The sequence below is a fragment of the Centruroides vittatus genome, unplaced genomic scaffold, assembly GCF_030686945.1.
Source record: "Centruroides vittatus isolate TY-2023 unplaced genomic scaffold, ASM3068694v2 contig_452, whole genome shotgun sequence".
NCBI classification, from domain to species: domain Eukaryota; kingdom Metazoa; phylum Arthropoda; class Arachnida; order Scorpiones; family Buthidae; genus Centruroides; species Centruroides vittatus.
Genome location: NW_027122248.1, coordinates 2,442,763 through 2,463,921, shown reverse-complemented (window position 1 = coordinate 2,463,921; position 21,159 = coordinate 2,442,763). Strand labels below are relative to the sequence as shown.

The following is a 21,159-nucleotide window of genomic DNA, read 5'->3' as shown; positions in this document are numbered from 1 at the left end:
GTAATGTTTCAATAGGAGGGGACCGAATAAATGGTCAAAAATAAAAACTTCTATTGGATGTATCGTTTCAAAATTTGCTGAGGTCGTAGAAGACATCCAATAGAATACGAAATAAGCTTTTTCCCACATATATCATGCATACGACCGTTCCAAAGGGTTATTTAATACTTGCCCGAGTTATCTCGGGTTAAGGACTTAAGGGGTTTATAGAGGCAATAGATGAAAAGTCCCGGACCTGTGCATTTGTCGTAGTTGTGCGCATCAAGACTCGATACGAAGGTGACCCTAAAACGGAACTGACAAAAATTTGTCAAATATACAGTAATAATAATTTTGTTTATAAATACATGTGAATGATCTTGTATATTTATTTATTTTTAAATAATTTTTATCTACACAAATGTTTGGTTTAGTGAGTTATACTCTGTTGACACTGGTTGCTGTTAACTATGCTGGACCAGAGTCGAGGCATAGTAACCAAAACAAGACAAAAATTAAATAAGTGAGTCAATGTGTGTGTCTGTCGGTGCCTGTATTCAGGAATTTCCTAACAATATGACATATACGCACATATTCAATATAGTGGCTTCGAGGTGAGGATGTAGTTGTTGTCTTGTATGCTGTCGTGTTTGTTTTGAGTCTTTGATGGTGTAGTGAGTACGGATGATAAACTTGTCCGTTTCATCCGTTGGCATGGTTTTCCAGTCTTTGTGGTCTGTGGATGCATTGCCACAGAAACACCATGGTTAGGTTGGTTGGTTCCTTACATACAGTGTGTCAAGGGCATTGCAGTAGCCATGCTTGGGCTGGTGCTTTCACCACCTGTAGCCAAAAGAGACTGTGGCCTATTTTTCGAACACGAGTCTGCCTAACCCACGAACACGGACCTTGTTAACCCGGGCAAAGTCCGAGCCAGTATCGCACTTATACCTGGTTAATACCATGGTAAATATTTCCACATAGTGTGGGTGTGGTCACTCTTAGCTTCATTTCTCCTCATAGACCTTACTGGCATGGGTGTCCCCATATGTGTTGGTTTGTTTTTCTATCTTTTTCTTGTTCCAAAAATGTGGCTAAGTCTTGTTGCTTGTTTGTATTCCTTTTTTAAAGTTGCTGGTTTATTCCCAGCTTATGGTAAACTTATTTTTGATTCTATTTTTCTTCTTTACAAATAAAAAAGTAAGACATGCTACATGCCTGCATCTAGCAAGAAGACCTGTCTTGTTTGAGCAAAAGGCATTAATCATTTTCCATTTGTCATTAAGCTAAAAAAATAAGCATAATTTTAGCATCATCTGTTTTAGGCATAAAGCGTATTGTGGTGAATGAGATTTTCATTCTTGTTTCGCTCACGATCGGAATATTCTGTACTTGTAAATATCGGATGACATTCATTGTATCAAATATTCTGTTGCAAATTGGGAAGATCGATACAAGCTATTTTCTTTTATCTAATTCTTGTATATTGATTACACTATTTTTTAATATAAGCATATCTTAATTTATGTAGGCCTAAATAATGGAGTCAGATTAATATCTTCCAGAGAAATATCAAATATTTCAAACAAATGAATGAGAGTATTGCAGATGTCAAAAGACAGAAGGTGAACACAGATAATTTAATAGAATTAAAAAAAAAAATCTATGAAATTGCTTTTTTAGTGACATTTATAGCAGTTAAATATTTTTTGTAGTTTTTGGTTTGTTTAAATAAAATAAATCAATAAAGAACATTTACTATTACAAAATTATATGCTGCAAGATGCAAAATAAAAATGCCATATTTAGATATCTCCAATCAAAATTATATTTTGGACATTTCTTATTGTCATGATTGCAGCCTTTCACCAATTTATCTGTTCAAGAGTTCAACTCAAATGGTTTGTAAATAGAACCATATCATATTCAACAACAGATGTATCCTTATAGGCTAATTTGGATGGTGTAGTGCAGATATGGTTTGAAAATTAGAGAAAAGTTAGGATATACAACAGAAGTTTTTAAAAAGGAACTTTGACTTATTTTGTTTTAAAATTTGCATTTAAGAACTTTATTTATCTAGGGTTGTCTATATGTGAAAGAACAAGATTTTCCAAATTAAAAATAGAAAAGAATACATTTTATCATCATTCTTTTTTCATAATTTCACTCTTATTTAGCACTATAGATTTAGTTATGAAATACTAATTAAGATTATTGAAATGTATCAATTTTCATTAAACTGATTGTTTAGAATTATTACATCATGTTCAGAACTGACGATAGATGAATGAATTTCTCAATCCATCTTTCAGGATTCTAAATGAATCAAAATGTTTTGTGATAACGATTCATTGATTCATAAAAAGTTTCTATTGTCGTCATGTTCTAAAGCTAAATCCATGTTTCTTGTTAGTATTTTGGTAATGACCATTATTCTGCTTTTTGTAGGTAGTCATTATCTTTAGAAAATTATCTTAATTTTATTATTATTTTATACTTGGAACAATGCTTTTTATTTAGTTTAAATATTATGCTTAAAGTCAAATTTTTATTGCATTGGGTCGTATCATTAAATTTTAAAAATTATTGCTTTATATGAAGATCTTTCTATAATGAAATAAAGCAAAATATCCATATGATAGATCAATCAATAATTAGAATTCTTGTATACTATAAAGCTGACTACTTGTAGATTGTGTTTCTCACTAAAAATAAATCAGTTTTGATAAATCATAATAACGTAATTTGAATGTATAATGCTTTAAATTAAATTTAAAAAATTTTTTATTAAAAATTGCATTAAATCTTACCTTCAGAGAAATATAAACAATGAATTTAACTTTACATATTTAATTTAAAATGTCTCAAATATTCACAAATTAATTCTTAACCAAATAAAATGAAAATCTTCATTTAATGTAAAACACAAACTTTGTCAATTATAGAAATATACAAAAACAGGACAAATTTACAAAGGGTAAAAGTATATTTGACTAATACATACAAGGAAAAAGCACCAATGTTTACAGTTTGTAAAATCTTTCATAACATGACTTATTGGCAGTGATAGATATAATACAGTACATGGCAGTGAATGATTAATGGCACTAAATAAAATAATGTGAGCAATATTCACTAAAATCAATAGGAATGTTTTTACCGGCGTGTCAGTTGCCCGCGATGAGCGGGAACAAAACAACTAGATGGAAAGGCACAGAACTACATCGAATCATTTTTTTTTGTGAGCTATGTTGATCACTGGCTAGAGATGAAACAAGTTTTACTAGATAGTTAATACGACGTTTGCATGAAAATTATGACACACTGTACACAATATCTATCATGATTCTAAAATATATATACACTTTCACAATCACTGTACATGATTCTTTAGTGCTCTCTGAAAGGAAAACTTCAACACATTCATTTAGATGCATGAATTTTGGCCAATTATAACAATTCGAAGATTTAATTGACAGGTCGAAAAATCCCATTTGTTTCTTTTTTAAAATAGTTAACTATTGCACTAAAAGTTAGAAGGGAGTTTAAACACTTGAAATAGTTTAGTAAAATACATCTTTACATACACTAATGATTCTAAAATGGCAAGTTAAATTTAATTATTAAAAAAGTTAATTAAAATAATCTTTTCAACTGAGACAGAGGAAGTCACACAATTGGTATTCTCGATACCTTAACAATAGAATTTAATAAATAAGGAATATAAAACAAGATTAATATATTTTGTAAATGCCATAAAAACACTAGGTTAAAAATTTTCCAATTTCATTTACAATTTGATCACTAATATAACATAAACCAATTTTTTTTCTCTCAACTTATCTTTTTGTAAACTTTGCAATTTACATTACAACTTGCTCATTAATTTATCAATATTTTAAACAGTTCATTTCAATAATGTTAACAATTTTCAAAATTTTAAAACAAAACAATCACTCTTTGACGAGAGAGAAAAGAAAATTATCATCAATTTCCAATTGTAACGCGATTGTTTGATAGACTAGATATAAGATAAATAGATAATCTAAAAACACTTATCACAGACAATAAAATAATCAACATTTTATCCTAGAGAACATTCTTTTTTCAACAAAAGTGCTTTCATTCAAAAATGGGAAGTTTTTCAAGTTCAGTCCTGAATGCACAGACCACTAACTTGAACTAAGAAGAAGAAAAATTTTTTAAAATCATTTCTAAAGATAATTTAAAATGCAAGAAAATAAATAAATTACATTAAACTTACATTTTTATATTGCGGTGAGGGTGCAGTATGTATGACTGCTTCATTAGTGCCGTACTGAAGTGGTTTGAAAGAAAGAACAAAGTTTGTACCCTATACAGAAAAATTAAGATTTTTATTAATATATTTGAAATATACATAAAATTTTAAAGTAAAACAAGCAGAAACCTCTGTCATGGGTGATTGCTGAACACCATTCAATGTAACTGAGAGTACGAAGCAGGGTTCCTTCATAAAACAAGTAACTTCTTGTGCACTCACAGACATATATGTAATAAATATGAGATCTCCTGTTCCTAATTAGAAAAAAAAGCAAGTACACAATTAAAGTTTGTAATTCAGTTATTCAAAATTACAAATAAAAATATATTTCAAATATGTGGTTGTATTTAAACACAAAAATAAATGAGCAATCCAAATGTTTTCAGAACTGTAAACCCCATTTTGGGAATTTTAAGACAGGTTTATTGGTTCTAGTTCTAATATATAATATAGCTTAATAAAGGAAAAGTTCAAAATCACATTTGAAGAAAAGATTATTAACAGATTTTTATCTTATCATTTAAAAAAATATAAATTAATAAAGGAAAGCATTTACATGGAACTGAATTAGATGATTACTGATTATCCATTTTAAGATTATTAAAAAAAATGGTAGTTGAAAAAACATGAAAAATTAATGAACATTAAAGCATTGTTTTAAACTTTCATTAGCAATATTTATAACAACGTTAATAGCAAAGTATAATTCAACATTTGTATGCTGTTTTAAATTTCACAGTTTTAAAATAAATATGGAATGTGTTCTAAAAGGTTTCATACATTTATTTAATATTTATATTATGCATATATTACAATAAATCCACTAACCCAATCTTGAAATAATACCAAATATATAGCCCAATAGTATGGCAGATCATCTAATTATTAAATTAATCTTATTAAAGTAATTTGACTAGAGGTAGGCTGCCATCTTGTGATAATTTTTAATTTATAATTATTAAAATTAAAATTTATTTAGAAATGTTCTGGAAGAAAAGAATTGGCCCAGAGTCATCTCCAGTTGGCTCTAAGTAACCAGTATAGTTATATCTAAAATTAATAATTCTGGAAACAAAGTTTGGACTAAGGTTTGGGTAGCATAATTAGCTGCGGCGACTAGTAACTTGTCACAGACTCGACAGATGGTGCTACTCCTCTAGAGGTTTTCCCCATAGCCTCGTACACGAGAACTCTATTATTCCCATTGGATTCTGGGATACCAGTTTTTGTTGGATGTTAACAGCTAGAGCACGGGTAGCTCTAACGTGTACTGTACTTGTACCGATTGTTCATGAATAAATATTGTTAGTGTTTAAAAGGTAGTTGTGGACTTTGTGAGAATCTTTTTACCGCATCCCGAAAAACACAAGTTTTAGTAATGATTGAAATGGATGGGTGATGGACTAGCCATTTCTTCTGATTCCACGTGCGGCCCTTCATTACCCTCAGCTATGCGGGTGTGTTTATTGTGTGTTTATATCCTGCTCCAGGCTAACTCTTTTCCTCCAGAACATCCTAAATTAAAAATTAAAATGAATTTATACACTCTTCAAAAGTGAAACTGCAGCACAACGAAAAATGTGCGTAGCCACATACACATTGCAGGACCAGTAGAAATAATAGAGATATGTGTTTATTCAGTAACGAATATGGCTGTTATATGACATGGCATACTATCAATGAGGTGATTAATGGTTGCCTGAGGTATCCCTTGCCAAGCTGCATCCACTGAGGTTCACATGACATCTACAATAAGAGATGGTGGTCCTCAGTGCATCTCATGTTGGACAAGGTCCCACAGGTGTTCAATTGGGGGAGATCCAGCAAGGCTGACAGCCAGAGAAGGATGTGAATTCCATTCAAATTGGTGAGAGTTTGCTGTGCAACATGCAGTCAGGCACTATCTTGTCGGAACACCATATCAGGTCTAGCCTGCACAAGTGGCCAAACCCACAGGTCCCACAATTCAAGTGATGTACTGATCTGCTATCAGAATACCGAAAATGTTCACCATGGCTTCACAAACCATTGTAGTGATTAACCACTATGGTAGTTATATGTACTGTATATATATATATTGGAGTTCCATTGTCCGTATCGGAAGTCTAGATGTTGTCGCGTGTGTTAATTGTTTTCGCATTGCCATATCACCCTTTCGCTGGGTGCCTGTAAGTGGAGTTAGGATTGGTCTGTGCTTACCGCGTGACGCAGCTGTAACCCGGATGGTGGGCAATATAAATGGTGACGCTCCATGTGTGGAGCCATCTTTTTTTTCGCTGACCAGATCACCGACTGGATGGAAGGACCGTTGGACTTGGCCGAGGAAATCATCGAGGAGTACTTTGTAGATTAACGTCGTTTGTACCTATTGTATATATATTTTTACGCGTAGTTCTAGATTCGTTTGTACTTGTCGGGTATATGCTTGTTATAAGATTTGATCCACCTAATTTATGTCGCGAAACAGAAAAAATGTAATTGTATAACCGTAGATATTGTGATCCTAAGTTTTATAAAGAATATATAGTTATCGAAAATTTGTCGTGTGCTTAAATTTGTAAGATCTTTTACACACTTGCCTTTTTTATACGTCGGGAACAATTCGTTGGCCCTCAATACTACATTGGCGTCCGCGACAGGATCAATTCAAGGCAAGGGTGAACCTATTTGTGAAAGGATCAAGATTGTAATAGTATTGTTGTATTTCCACTGTGAATTTAATAAGTTAAGGTGTGCACATGTCGGTTAGCTGTGTTATTTGTTGTGCTGGAAGAACAAGTCACCTGCAGCCCTCAACAATCTGGGTCTACGGAAGTCAGTAATATCTCGATTGTGACGGGATTTATGGGGATGATCCCCTGCTTTTCAAACTTGCCTGGCGACATGCTAGATATCAGTCGTTTTTTTAAGACAGTGGAGAATGTGGCAAGTTTGGCAAATTGGGAAGAACCGGTGAAGATAACGGTGATCCAGGCAAGATTAAAAGGTGAGCCGTTATCGGTTTTCTTTGACTTAAAGGAACAGGGTGTTATTAGTTATAGTGAGTTGAAAGAAGCCCTCATCCCCTCATTGAGTGCTTCAGCCGCAAGGAACGTGAACAGGACGCTTTTAGTTTAGTCCTTAAGGTGGCCCAAAGACGCGATGAAAGGGTTTGTGAATATGGAATTAGAGTCAAGTCTTTGCTATCTAGAGCCATAACCCGGAATCCTAATTTAGAGATTCTTAGAGATAACTCAGTAAAAGAATGTTTCATGCGAGGATTATGTCCTGAGATCAGGAAACAAATAATGCAAGGGCGCCCGAGGACTTTAGATGAGGCAATCAGTTTGGCTGAAGGTGAGGAGGAAATTGAAAATGCTTGTGGTAAAAGAACAAATGTTAGCAAGATATGTGTAACCATGGATAAAGAAGGGGACCCGGTTAAGAGAGACAATAGGATAGACGAACTTGAACGGCAAATAAAACAATTGAGTGAGTCACTAAAGTCGGTCTGTGAGATAGTGAAAGAAGGTGGAAGTCGGAAGGAGAGTAGAGGAGAGAGTAGGACTTGTTACTCATGTGGGAAACGTGGACATATATCGAGATACTGTAATCAGCGTAGAAATTTAAACTAAGACACGGTCAATTAAATGGTCAGGTAATTGACCGCCACACACAGCTAACACTGACCAATGAGATAAAGTTAAATAACCGCGGGTTACCGGTCATTAATTGTAGATTGATGGGACGTGAATTGAGAGGACTAGTGGATACGGGGGCCGAAAGGACCGTAATAAGAAGGGAACTAACTGATTGGGTGAAACTGAGGGATGAAAAGTGTATTGTGAAGAATGAGTCACTTATTAGTGGAATGGCGGGAACCATTATCTCGAGTGACGAGGCTATGGCTGTAAGGGTAGTTTTGGGTGAGGGCGGCATTTGCGAGGTGAAAATCCCAAGTATCGCATTCCCTGAGAGTGCCTGTTACGACCTCATTATAGGAATGGACATTATTAGCCAACAATCAGGAATATTGGGACAATTAGGGTGCGTAATAAGGCCAGTAGGGGTAGGATATAACTATAAATTCAATATAAATATAACCAAAAGTATCGCAGGTAGTAAGGCTGTATGGAACCTGGACCATCTTGAGCAGAGCACTAAGGAAAGGGTGCTTGAGGTCCTTGATAAGTTTCCAGACGTTACTGTGCAGAATATCACCGAAATTTCCAGCACGAAAAATTTTGTGCATAGCGTAAAACTAACCTCCGACCAACCCATAAATACTAAGCAATACCGTACCCCATATGGGTACCTGCCAGCCCTCAGGCGTAAGATAGACGAGCTTAGTCAAGCGGGAGTGTGTGAGGAAAGCATATCGGCATGGAACTCGCCCTTACATGTAGTTCCGAAGGAATCTGGAGAGATCAGACTAACATTAGATTTACGTATGATAAATGATATCACCGTGCCACAAATATTCCCCATGGCAAGAATTGATGACATTTTGTCTCAACTTGAGGGGAATGTTTTCTTCTCTGTGCTCGACTTAAAGGCGGGGTATTTTCAGATTCCGTTAGACCCTGCAGTGAGACATGTATTTGCCTTTTCGACCCCGTGGGGCAAATATCAATTATGTAGAATGCCCCAAGGTGGAAAGAATAGCGGGCGTTATTTTCAATTTGTAATGACTAAAATTCTAGCCAGCTATATAGGTATCAATTGCTATGTCTTTCAAGATGACATCGTCCTGTTCTCAAGGAGCCTCGATGATCATCTACAGTTACTTAAGCAAGTCCTAACGACGTTAAATGAAAAGGGGTTGCGCTTAAATCCCGAGAAGTGTCAACTTTTAGCACAAGAAGTAAGGTATCTGGGTCATGTCATAAATAGAGAAGGGATAACTCCAGACCCGACCAACATCGATTCTATAAAGGAAATTAAACCACCTACTAGCGTTAAGCAAGTACGTAGCTTCCTCAGGATGGTGGGGTTTTTTAGGAACTTCATCCCATCCTTCTCCGAGGTAGCCTCTCTGCTTACGGAGCTCACCAAGAAGGGCAGGGGTTTTGTGTGGAGTGAGGCTTGCCAAAAAAGTTTTGAAGGTTTAAAGGGGGCCATATCCAACCCTCCCATCTTAGCTCATCCTGATTTCAAGGAGGACTTTTATTTACACACTGATGCTTCGGATCATGCCGCCGCGGCAGTGCTAGAACAGAAAACTAGTAGTGGTCTAGCGCCGATAGGTTACTATAGTAGAAAATTCCAAGGTGCGGAGCGAAATTACTCCACCATAGAAAAGGAATGTCTGGCCATATTGTTGGCATTGAAACACTTTAAGCACCTGATTCTTGGTCAGAAAACAATAATCCTTTCAGATCACAAACCGCTCATTTTCTTGAGCAATATTCGCAACGGAAGTCGTAGGTTGACTAGATGGGTAATGGAGTTATCTGACTTTGATATAGAGGTAAACCATGTTAAGGGGATAGAAAACAAGGTGGCCGACTTTCTTTCACGGAACGTCAATGGCATCAACTATTTGGATGGTCACATAAAAGGAGGAGAAATTCCAGGCGAGAGCAAGATATCTGTATCCCAAGATAGTGATAATGTTTTTGGAGCTATAAAAAGGGATATTTTGCGGAGTGATAACCCTGGAGGTTATTTTGATAATTACATAATAAAGAATGATTGTTTGTTTAGGCGTTTCTATTGGAAAGCCCGCAGAACTCATGTGGACAGAATGTGTGTGGGGGAAAGCATAGCTAAGAGCTTAATTAAGGCAATTCACGAGAATCAATTAGCGGGCACTGGGGGGTGTCTAAAACAATCAAATTAGTAGAGAGGGGGTATTTCGTAAGGAATTTGAAGCATGTAGTCAAGGAGGTAATCAGAAATTGCAAGAAGTGTCAACGTTATAACATTCATAGAGGTAAGGCCCCCCTTCAAGAAAATGAAAAAGCGAGCATCCCGTTCCAAAAGGTGGCTATCGATATCATTGGCCCCATCAACATCACAAAACGCGGCAATCGGTTCATCCTTGTGATAGTAGACATATGCACGCGCTTCATGGAGGCCCATCCGGTTAAGGATCAAACTGCATGGTCCATTAGTAATTTGATATTCAACGAGGTTGTCTGTAGGTACGGGGTTCCCGAGGTGATTGTTTCTGATCGCGGAACTAATTTTTTGTCATCCCTCTTTGCCGATTGCTGTGAATGGCTGGGAATACAGAGGAATATAACTACGGCCTATCGCCCATGTGCCAATGGAATGTGCGAACAGGCTAATAAATCACTAATTGAAATGATTTCCAAGGCTTCCGGCGAAAGTACCTTGGAGTGGGATGACCTCATTGCTCCCGCTTGCTTCGCTTATAACAACTCGCATCACTCTGCCTTGAATGAGTCGCCTGCATTCCTGCTTTTTGGCACAGACCCACGAACCCCTGCTTTCAGTTGCACCACAAGTCAATTGACTATCGATGAACGTAAGTCATACCTTATAACCAAATTGCGCATGTTAAGGGACTTAGCTGGTAAACAAGCCGACATTAGGCAAAGAAGGAATAGAGATTATTGTAACAAAGGAAAAAAATTATTGTCTTTCAGCAAGGGGCAAAAGGTATGGGTTCGGCGAAAGGGGCAAAAAAGGAATAAGTTCTCTCCCAATTATTTGGGGCCATTTAGGATAATAAAGGTGATAAATCCGACAACGTATAAAGTAGAGAGATGTAACAAACGTGACGTGGATACTGTGCATGTTGATAGACTAAAATTATGCTATGGGTTAGATCAGCCTAAACGTAGAAGGAACCCGTGTGTGAGGGAGGTTGAGCACTTTGAACCAGATGAAGACGAGGAGGGCGTTGACATGCGCTTGGTGGAGCGTCATAAGATTGGGGGAAGTGTAAACGGTACCAGTGATACATCAGGTCACCAAGACAAGGAGGTAGTGTGTGTGGCAAGGCCATACAACCTAAGGGAACGGAAGATTGATTTTCGAAAGTTCCATTTCGGGCATTGATTTAAAAGGGGGAGATATGTAGTGATTAATCACTATGGTAGTTATATGTACTGTGTATATATATATTGGAGTTCCGTTGTCCGTATCGGAAGTCTAGACGTCGTCGCGCATGTTAATTGTTTTGCGTTGTCATATCACCCTTTTGCCGGGTGCCTGTAAGTGGAGTTAGGATTGGTCAGTGCTTACCATGTGACGCAGCTGTAACCCGGATGGTGGGCAATATAAATGGTGACGCTCCATGTGTGGAGCCATCTTTTTTTTCACTGACCAGATCACCGACTGGATGGAAGGACCGTTGGACTTGGCCGAGGAAATCATCGAGGAGTACTTTGTAGATTAATGTCGTTTGTACCTATTGTATATATATTTTTACGCGTAGTTCTAGATTCGTTTGTACTTATCGGGTATATGCTTGTTATAAGATTTGATCCACCTAATTTATGTCGCGAAACAGAAAAAATGTAATTGTATAACCGTAGATATTGTGATCCTAAGTTTTATAAAGAATATATAGTTATCGAAAATTCGTTGTGTGCTTAAATTTGCAAGATCCTTTACACACTTGCCTTTTTTATACGTCGGGAACAATTTGTTGGCCCTCGATACTACACCATTATGCCTGATTTGAAGTTGGTGTGACACTCAGTAAAAAGGACTGGCACATAGCCAGGATACTGCCAAACCTGTCCACAGCTGCCATTCCTCCACAGACAGATGCAGGATTCATCTGTAAACAATACTTGATGCCAATCAATTGTCAGTTGTGATGATGATGATACCACCATGCCAAGTGTGCAACCCTGTATTGAATAGTTAATGGCACTCCAGTTGCTGGTTGTCATGCATGCATGCATGAAGCCCAACTTCATGCAATCTGTTGCAAATGGTTTGGATGGATACAGGTGCACCCATTGACAGTAACAGACAGCTTTGGATGTCGTCATCTACTGTGCACTCCATCATGCACCAGTGTGATCCACTCTCTCTTTGTCAAAACGTATTCACAAATATTCCTGTCATGTCATACATCACTGGATGGTACTCATATCATGCCCAATATGTGTAGCAACTGTGTGTATCAACAAACAGTCATGCAGCTCCAGGATATAGTCTCTTCCCCAGCTGTTAACTGGTGATATAAAGCTTGCTGTCATCTCAGAGGCATTTTCTAGGCTTCTTCAAAAGTTCAGCTGCCATAAACAATCACTAACAGAATTTACAGCCCAAACTAGTTGCTGATCTTTATAGCCCAAAACTGAGTACCATATGAACCATATGACCCAATGTGTAGGCAAACTTAATCATTTGTATATTTCTGTAACAACTACCGTTCCTGCAAGTGTTGCAATTTCACTTTTGAGGAGTGTAGTTATTAAAATCGTCATAAAATTGCAGCCTAACAGCCTACCTGTAGTCAAATTACTTTATATCTAATTATTGGGCTGCAATTTGAAAAAAACTGCAGACCTATAAATTCCTACTGTCATCTATCTATTGTATGTCTTTCATCTAACTCCATTCTTGAGATTAAGGAAAGTTGAGACCAGATATGGAAAGCTTAGGAGCAGGAGGCCCTGATTAACTACACGACTTCCAGTATAAACTGGAAGTTCATGTTATCTCAATTCAAAAATTTTCTTCTGACAGATGACCAGCATGACTGTTAAAGGAAAAGTATGATGTACAGAGACAAGCCACTACTAAAAAAATTGAAAACACTGATAAAAAATTGCAGCCCAGCATTTTGATAATGTCACAATAAATAATTGTTTGTTAAATTAAATTACTTATTATATCCCAATAATAAAGCAGATTGTGTAGTATTATATACATAATAAATAAGTAAAACATTTTTTTAAAAAAAGGCTTATCAAGCTGGTAATGAGTATTTATTATTATAATGGTTAGAAATTCAATAAAACAAAACTATTATTTCTTAAAACCTTAAAACAAATTTAAGTTTTTCTTCTTAATATTATAGGAAAATACATAGAAATTGAATTTCTCTAGCATTTCATGTATGTATGTATATACGAAAAAAAGAAAAATTATTTGTAGTACAGTCAAATAAAACTTGTACCAAGACTTTCATTTATTATAAAATATAAATTCTTACACCATACTACTTTCAGTGTAACCTCCTCAATTGAAGTGGCATTGACAATTGAAAAGGTGTGTAGGTATAGCCCTACACACTTTTTCAATTGTCAATGTCACTTGTCATAAAAAAATAGAATCCAGTACTGCTTTGATGTCTTTAAAGGCTTTTGTCACTGCAGCTTCTGCTCTGTTGCTTATTGAAATTTGCATCTCCTTCAATTTCATTTTCATTTTAGGGAACAGATAAAAGTCTATGAAAGCAAAATTAAGAAAGTATTTTTATGTCCTTCTTGGCCAGATACTGATCAGAAATGACCAATGGATGCCAAAGCTGGGTGCTGCAGCAACAAGAATACTTGAAGATATCACACAACATGACTTCCAATACTGCTTTGACAAATGGTATGGACATTGTCATCCATATGTCTACTTACTTCTGTCAAAATGGTTAAGTTGGCAGATTACCACTTCGGGGATCTGAGATTGAATCCAAACGAATAGAAAAAAACCCCAAGAATTTTACGACAGGGCTAGACATATCTGGATGGACCATCCCTCATCATCTGGCCAAACCCATAATGAGCTTGCTAAAAATGCACTCTTGATACCAATAGGACAAAAAAAGTTAAACATCTGCAACATTTCTTTTTTATTATTTTGAAGATGGTCTTCAGTAAATAACTTTTACTATTACCATGATAAAAGTTAGTTTATTTTTGACTCTGTATATATTCACTGTATTATCTAAATTTATATAAATATATTAAGAGATGATATTAAATCTGATTACCTTGCCTCTCAGTTGGAACACCATGGCAAAATGTGATGTACAAGTCAGGTCCTTCGTTCAATGTAAAACAATGCAATGGAAAAAGTGCATGTAGGACTTTACAAGAAGAACCTTTTAGCAACTTATTAATAAATGCCTCAAAAGCATATTTAATTCTGCAAGAAAAGTTTATGGTTTTATTAAAATGATGTAAATAGCATTGATAAATTATAAAAATATGAAAATTAAATTTATACATTAATATTTAATTATTATTTCATTACTACTGTTTCTGACAGAAAATTCAGAGATCATTAGTTAACAAATTTTTCTAATGAATCAAGATTTCAATAAGTATTAAGACCACAGGTTTTAAACATAAAACAGATGATAGTTCGTAAAACTATACATTGTATTACAATTCATCATTGCCAAACAGGAATTCACAACAAAAACATTTGTATTATGGCCTCTGTTGAGTAGAGATGTAAGTGAGAAAAACTAATCTTTTTATCACTGCAAATGATGTTATTACAATATCCAACAAAAAGAACCTTTTCAGGACTAGGATTAACATAGTCTTGTGTTTACAGAAAGTATCAAGAAACAAATAATAATTGCTAACCTATACAGAGCAGATGATTGTCATGCCCTAAGTCTAGAGGAAGTATACTGAAACCCCGATGTGAAACTACCTAATATCTCCAAGAATAAAGACCAAACAGAATACCATGATAAATATATTGGTGTCATTTTTACAAATTTATTATTATTATTATTGTATTGGGTTATGTGAGATATACTCAGTTAACACTGGTGGCTGTGTACTATGCCAGACCAAAGTCAAGGCGTAGTAACCAAAACAAAAATTAAAGAAGTGTATCAGGAATTTCCTCACAATATGACATGTATTCAATATAGTGGCCTTCTGTAGTGTGATGTATGTATTATTATTATTAATATGTTGGGTTTAGTGGGTTATACTCAGTTATTATTATTATTATTATGTTGGGTTAAGTGAGATATACTCGGTTAACACCGGTGGCTGTGTACTATGCCGGACCAAAGTCAAGGCATAGTAACCAAAACAGAAATTAAAGAAGTGTATCAGTGTGTGTGTCTGTATTCAGGAATTTTCTCACAATATGACATGTATTCAATATAGTGGCCTTCTGTAGAGTGATGTATGTGTTTCTATTCAATTCTAATGTGCCCAGGCTTTTGTGTAGTGTGTGTGGTATGACACCTGTAGAGGAGAGAACTACAGGTACAATAAGCACCCTATCCATCCTCCACAGATGCCTTATTTCCTGGGCGAGTTCTGTGTACTTGCTAATTTTTTCAGTGCATGCGTTTTGTATATTGTGAGTGTTTGGAATGGATATGTCTATAATGTATGTAATTTTATTGTGTTTGTCAATGAGTGTGATGTCTGGTCTGTTCTGGTAAATTGTTTTATCATTATTATTATTATATTATTATTATTATTATTATGCTTTTTGTTTCTATGATTGTAATTCAGTGATGGTGTCTCTATGTTGCCCTACTAAGCTTGAAATGTAAATTTCATCTTAAATTTGGATCTTAAGCTAAACTCAGTTAATTCCAGCATAATTATTGGCGGTTTTAACTCCACTAATTATCATGCCAATACTGCTAGAATGGAAATGCAGCATGAAAAGGTCTATTAACCTGAAGATAATGATAACTGAAATTACAATTACAATAAGCAAAGTTTTTATAATGTATTATAACTTTAATGTTTTAGGACCTGCTAATTTTGATATTAACCAACTGATAATGTTATTCGTGATTGAGATAAGCAAGCCATTTTACATATACAACAAAAAATATATAAGGTGAATCAATAATATCAGAAAGTTGGACTTACTAATTGGACTGTATAATTTTCTTCATTAGAGATAAAAGTGAATAAAGAAAAGTCATTGTCTATAAAATCTCTAAATAATCTCATAAAGGTTTAAAATTTAATATTTAGCATTAACTCAGCAATAAAAAAGATATATTTGCAGATTGTTTTTTTTATGCTCTCATGGCTTTATTTGATTGTGTCAATATAATAATATTTTTAACCCATAAACTTAATATAATGGTTTGAAATAGGAATATGTTGTTTCATATTACATGTGATTTCAGAAGTAGTTTTATAAAAATGAAGAATGATTTTGACATGTGAGTAGCAGTACAGAAAAGAGTTATCAGGATGTTCCCTCCAAATCTCAAAAAAATAATTCCTGGCTATTTCCTGCTCTTTTGTGGTTCACTTTCTCTTCACAAGAAAGGACTTTCACATTTCCATTACAAAATAAAGTTAATGATACTAAACAGCTCTGACTTTCACATGTAATGCATACCTTAAAATCTCATAATTAGATAAGATTAGGACTTATCACACAGGAAAGTATCTGACAGTGCACACAAAATCATATAGAATTGTCATTTTTCAGAATGCATTTTAGGTCTAGACCTCTCTTCAATTGCTAATGAAACATTTAAAGGACTGGCCCTGAGCAAAGTTAAAGGAATGTAAAAAATTTATTGTTTGATATTAATTACTGAGAGAGTAATAAAGGAAATCCTTGTTACTTCAAACTCGGATAGTTTAAAATCCCGTTAGTTTGTAACTGTACTATTTGTCCCAGCTGGAGATGTAGAGATTTACATGTTAACAAATTCAGTTAGTTCAAAATAAGGTTACTTCAAAATTTGAAAATTCTGCCTGAACTATCATATGCATATGTTAACTCATTTATTTAGATTGAAGTGCCTCCATACTATAAGAGAACAATACACCAAGAACAACTCTAATCTGGTCAACATATTGCTTTTAAAATAACACATTTTTGGGTGTCACTTTACCCATGGACTACCCTTTTTCTTATCTCATAAAATATAGCTGGGTTTCAGGATTACAAGATTAGGCTACAAGCAGTAGATTGATATAATTGTAGGGCTCTAGATTTGGGCAACTTTAAAAATAATTTGGGTTACATTTTGACAAATTCTGCTTAACTTTTTGTGGGTTCTCACCAGACATGTACTGTTTACCTGCAGTTTATTTATATTAAGAAAATATTAACACTGTCTATTTAGCATCACATGAAGCAATTTTGAGCATTTTATATTATTATTAATTAACAAAAATTATTATTAAAAATATTATTATTAATTAACAAAAGTTTTTATCGTCTGAAGAAGAACTTCCAAAGTTTGAAAACATTAACGACGTTTTTTCGTTTCCAACACCGGTAAGTGGTTCCTGTACGTGTGGTTAACAAAAATAGCATTCTGTATACTTAACCATATTCTATTTACTTAATAAAGTACATCAGTTACATGGCATTTGGCATATTATACAGAAATATGTAAATCTTGGATAATTTGAAGTCACAATTATTTTGTCCTCTGAATTTCATACTAACGAGAATTTCCTATATAGGTATTTGTTGAATATTAAATGCAGAGTTATAAAATAAATCTTAAATTTTACCTGGTAGGGTGCCAAAGGAAGATTGTAAAATGAATTGTAATCTAAAAACTTTTGAAAAAGTTACAAAATAAAATTAAAATTAGGTAATAAATTATTTAGTTACTTTATGTAAAACTATCAAGTTTAAAAAAAATATTTGTAAAAGGTGTAAAACTGGTAGCACAAAATAAAAACTGTAAAATAATAATATTTAAGTTAACTTTTTAAAAAAAAAATTAAGAATAAAAAATTAAAAGAAAAATATTAAAACTGACAATAGTTACCTGGATAAAATATTTGTTTTAAAAAATAAAAAAATTTTTTTATGTGATTATTAAGTATTTTAAGAAAAAAGGGTTTAAAAAAATGAAAATAAATGTAAAAATTGTAAAAAGGCTACAAACATGCTGATAGACACAAAAAAAGTCACACAAAGTAAGAAAAGTCGAGGTATTAATTGTGTATTGGTGTTAAATATTAGATTTCTTTAATGTACCATAACTGTTTCAACTACATTAATGCATATTGTTAGATCTCACTCAAAATTAATCCATCATTTAAATTTATCTTAAAAATTAAAAATTCCAAGAAATTTTAAGTGTTTATGTAATTTTCTTTTAATCAGATTTTATTAAAAGAGAGAAGTGTCATTATTATTTACTAAGATTTGGCAACTGGCACTGACACAGTGATAAGATCAGATAGTTTCCTGTGAAATATGTCCTAATTTTATTAAATTGTGTGATTTAAGAAGTACAATAATTAATAGGACAAGAAGATTTGAGCACAGCATTCCTTAAAATTCATATAGTCAAATGTCTGAAAGTTGAACAATAAATTTCATGTTATAAAAAGAGGTCTATTTCAATAGCCACTCTTAGAGGGTATAATTTTTTAATTAAATTAATAAAATTACCAATATAGATTATTAAAACAATAAAAGTTTATAAATTACTTAAACTATCTAAACTTACAATATAGAAATGAGACAAAATTGAAAAATAACAACAAACATTTATGAAAGAAATAATGAAACTACTGTTACAAATGGCCTGTCACCAATACCTGGATCTGCCACTGTCCTAGTAGGCTAAAAATAAAACTTAAAATCTCTTAACATAGAAAAGTTATATTTTTTACAAGGAAATATATTACAATTCATGAAACATTAAGATTTAACATGAAACAGACAAAAATTAATTTTCACAAATGATTTTGCTATTGTTATCAAGGCTGATAAAGTCCACTGCACCATAGTTTAATATTTTTTGACAATGCAAATGTAAAAAAATCCAAATTTGTTGTACTTAGTTTTTTGTATACAATATTTTTATACCTCCGAGTTTTCTAAGGAGTTGAAAATATCTGCACTTGGACTTATTTGGAAGAAGGAATGTCAATTAATTCTTTAAATTGAGAATTTACAAGGCATATTTGGAAAACAAAGATATAAGGCCAGTAGAAACTCAAAGAAAATTATTTTTTTTCAATTTGTCACATTGCTGCTGCTGTTAGGGTCCGAATCATGTGACTTTAATTGCATCTTCATGCTTGCAATCTGTATTTAAAATGGCCATTTCAATTTGTAATTCCACAAAGTATGAGGTTTGTTGTGATTTGATTCCTTTGTGCAAAAGGAGAAACTGCTGCTGAAATTCATTGGTAGCTTATTTTGGTTTATGGCAAAGATGTTATGAACAGACAAATGTAATATAATGGTCTCCTATTGTACAATAATGCTCATCTGCTCACTGCTCACTTCATACGAGAGTTGTTGCAGACAGTTAAGTGAGAAGCTTTGAAACATCCATTGTAGAACCCAAGCAATTATCATTTGTTTCTAAGGTTGAAGGACAATCTCTCTGGAAAGAAGTTTGATTACAACAACAAGATTCAAAATACAATGATAGCAGATGGGCGATTTCTATGACATCAACATCAAGAAACTTTTTTGTAAAAAGGGCTGGCAGAATTACAATTTAATAAAAAAGTAAAATTACATTACAGATGGATACTAGTCCTATCTTCACTGCTTGCCATGTCCAACCACCAGGACTGTCTTCTGTGGACATTTTAAACTGTTTTACATATTTGTGCAGAGGCATAGCCTCTAAAGAGAGGTTGTCTCTGCAATGGAAATAATTGTTCCTGGTGATTGGACATGGCAAGCAGTGAAGATAGGCCTAGCATCCATTTGTAATGTAATTTTACTTTTTCATTAAAATCAATTGATTTTAATAAAAAAGTTTTCAGGCTCACCAAATACATTGAGGCCATGGTTGACTATGTTGAAAAATATATGTTCCAAAGGTATAAGTCAATCTACAAATGAAATGCTTTAGAAATATTTTCTGGACTTTGTATCTATGTCTCTTACTATATTATTCTGATTGACTATGATCACATAAAAAACAAATATGAAATTAATAAAAATTATCCTAAATATCTAATTGTTGTAAAAGTCTTCATAATCTTTCCCATTTTCCAGTATAAGAATGGAGCTGATGTTCATTAGTCTACATATGACGACAAAAATAGTTTTGTTCATTACAAGTAGAACATAATATATAAGGTGTTTCAAAAGTGACTATCAATGTTGAAATTAGAAATATTTCAAAAAATTTTAACCAAGTCAAAGGTTTATGGACTTATTTTTGAAGGCTATAATTATAGGAACCGTTTACCTTGAACCTAAACTCCTTCAGAACGACATTCTTGACACAATAATCGTTTGATAGAACGGATCAAAAATTTCAGGTAATCTCAACATCCACTTTCTGGATTGTTGGATTGGCTGTGCAGAATCTCGGTCATAGGCAGCATATTTACCTGATTTAACACCTTTAAAGAGCCAGTTTTAGAATTGGTTCATCCCTAGACAATATTTTGGTGTGCTCCTGCATATTTTAATTTAATGAAAATTTAATATTCTGAATAAAATAAAAAATGCTGTGCCAATCAATGTTTCATTGAAAATCATTACTGATGAGAATATTGTGGACTGTCAGACTGATCTCGTTACTTCATAAATACAAATAGTGCATTTGCATTACAAACAAGTAGTGAGATGACTCATTTTAGATTACTGTTAGGAAAAAGGAAAAATTATTTGGTTACTCTTTGTTCATTTTCTCTGTAGTAATGGGTGTGTGCATCCTTTTCATGGAACTCCTAGGCAATTGCATATAATGCCTAATAGTAAAACTGGAAGTGCATCCTTGATTTTTTTTTTTTTTTTGCCTGGAGTTCATCAAGCCTGAGGTATACTGCAGAAAAATGAGAGATCTTACAGTAATATGACATTGAAGATTAGCCAAACTAAATAACACCTGAAATGCTTGAACATCTGTGCTGTGTAACAGTTGATACTGTTAATTGCTTTGTGCTTTGAAGACACATTAATGGTGGCCACATAGAAACTAATAATTAAATTAGGCCCATATATATAAACAAAATCATATAAAAACATCTTTCAGTCAGATATAATACTTATTTTGCAGAATAGTT

The 21,159-nt window shown here is 33.7% G+C and overlaps 1 protein-coding gene across 2 annotated transcripts in view; it reads right to left on the bottom strand.

Moving 5' to 3' along the window:
• Positions 1 to 2,877: 2,877 nt before the first annotated feature.
• The window catches only part of LOC136977221 (M-phase phosphoprotein 8-like), an 82,170-nt gene continuing 63,888 nt past the window's right edge, over positions 2,878 to 21,159 (bottom strand). The window contains exons 8-11 of one of the 2 annotated variants that reach the window (XM_067272690.1): positions 14,184 to 14,338; positions 4,412 to 4,539; positions 4,247 to 4,336; positions 2,878 to 4,164 (exon numbers count right to left, since the gene is read on the bottom strand). In XM_067272690.1, the coding sequence (XP_067128791.1) occupies positions 4,105 to 4,164; positions 4,247 to 4,336; positions 4,412 to 4,539; positions 14,184 to 14,338 (433 nt within the window). In that variant the 3' untranslated portion in view covers positions 2,878 to 4,104. Of the gene's footprint in view, positions 4,165 to 4,246; positions 4,337 to 4,411; positions 4,540 to 14,183; positions 14,339 to 21,159 lie in introns of those variants that run through there. The other variant, XR_010881051.1, reaches the window with a different exon arrangement.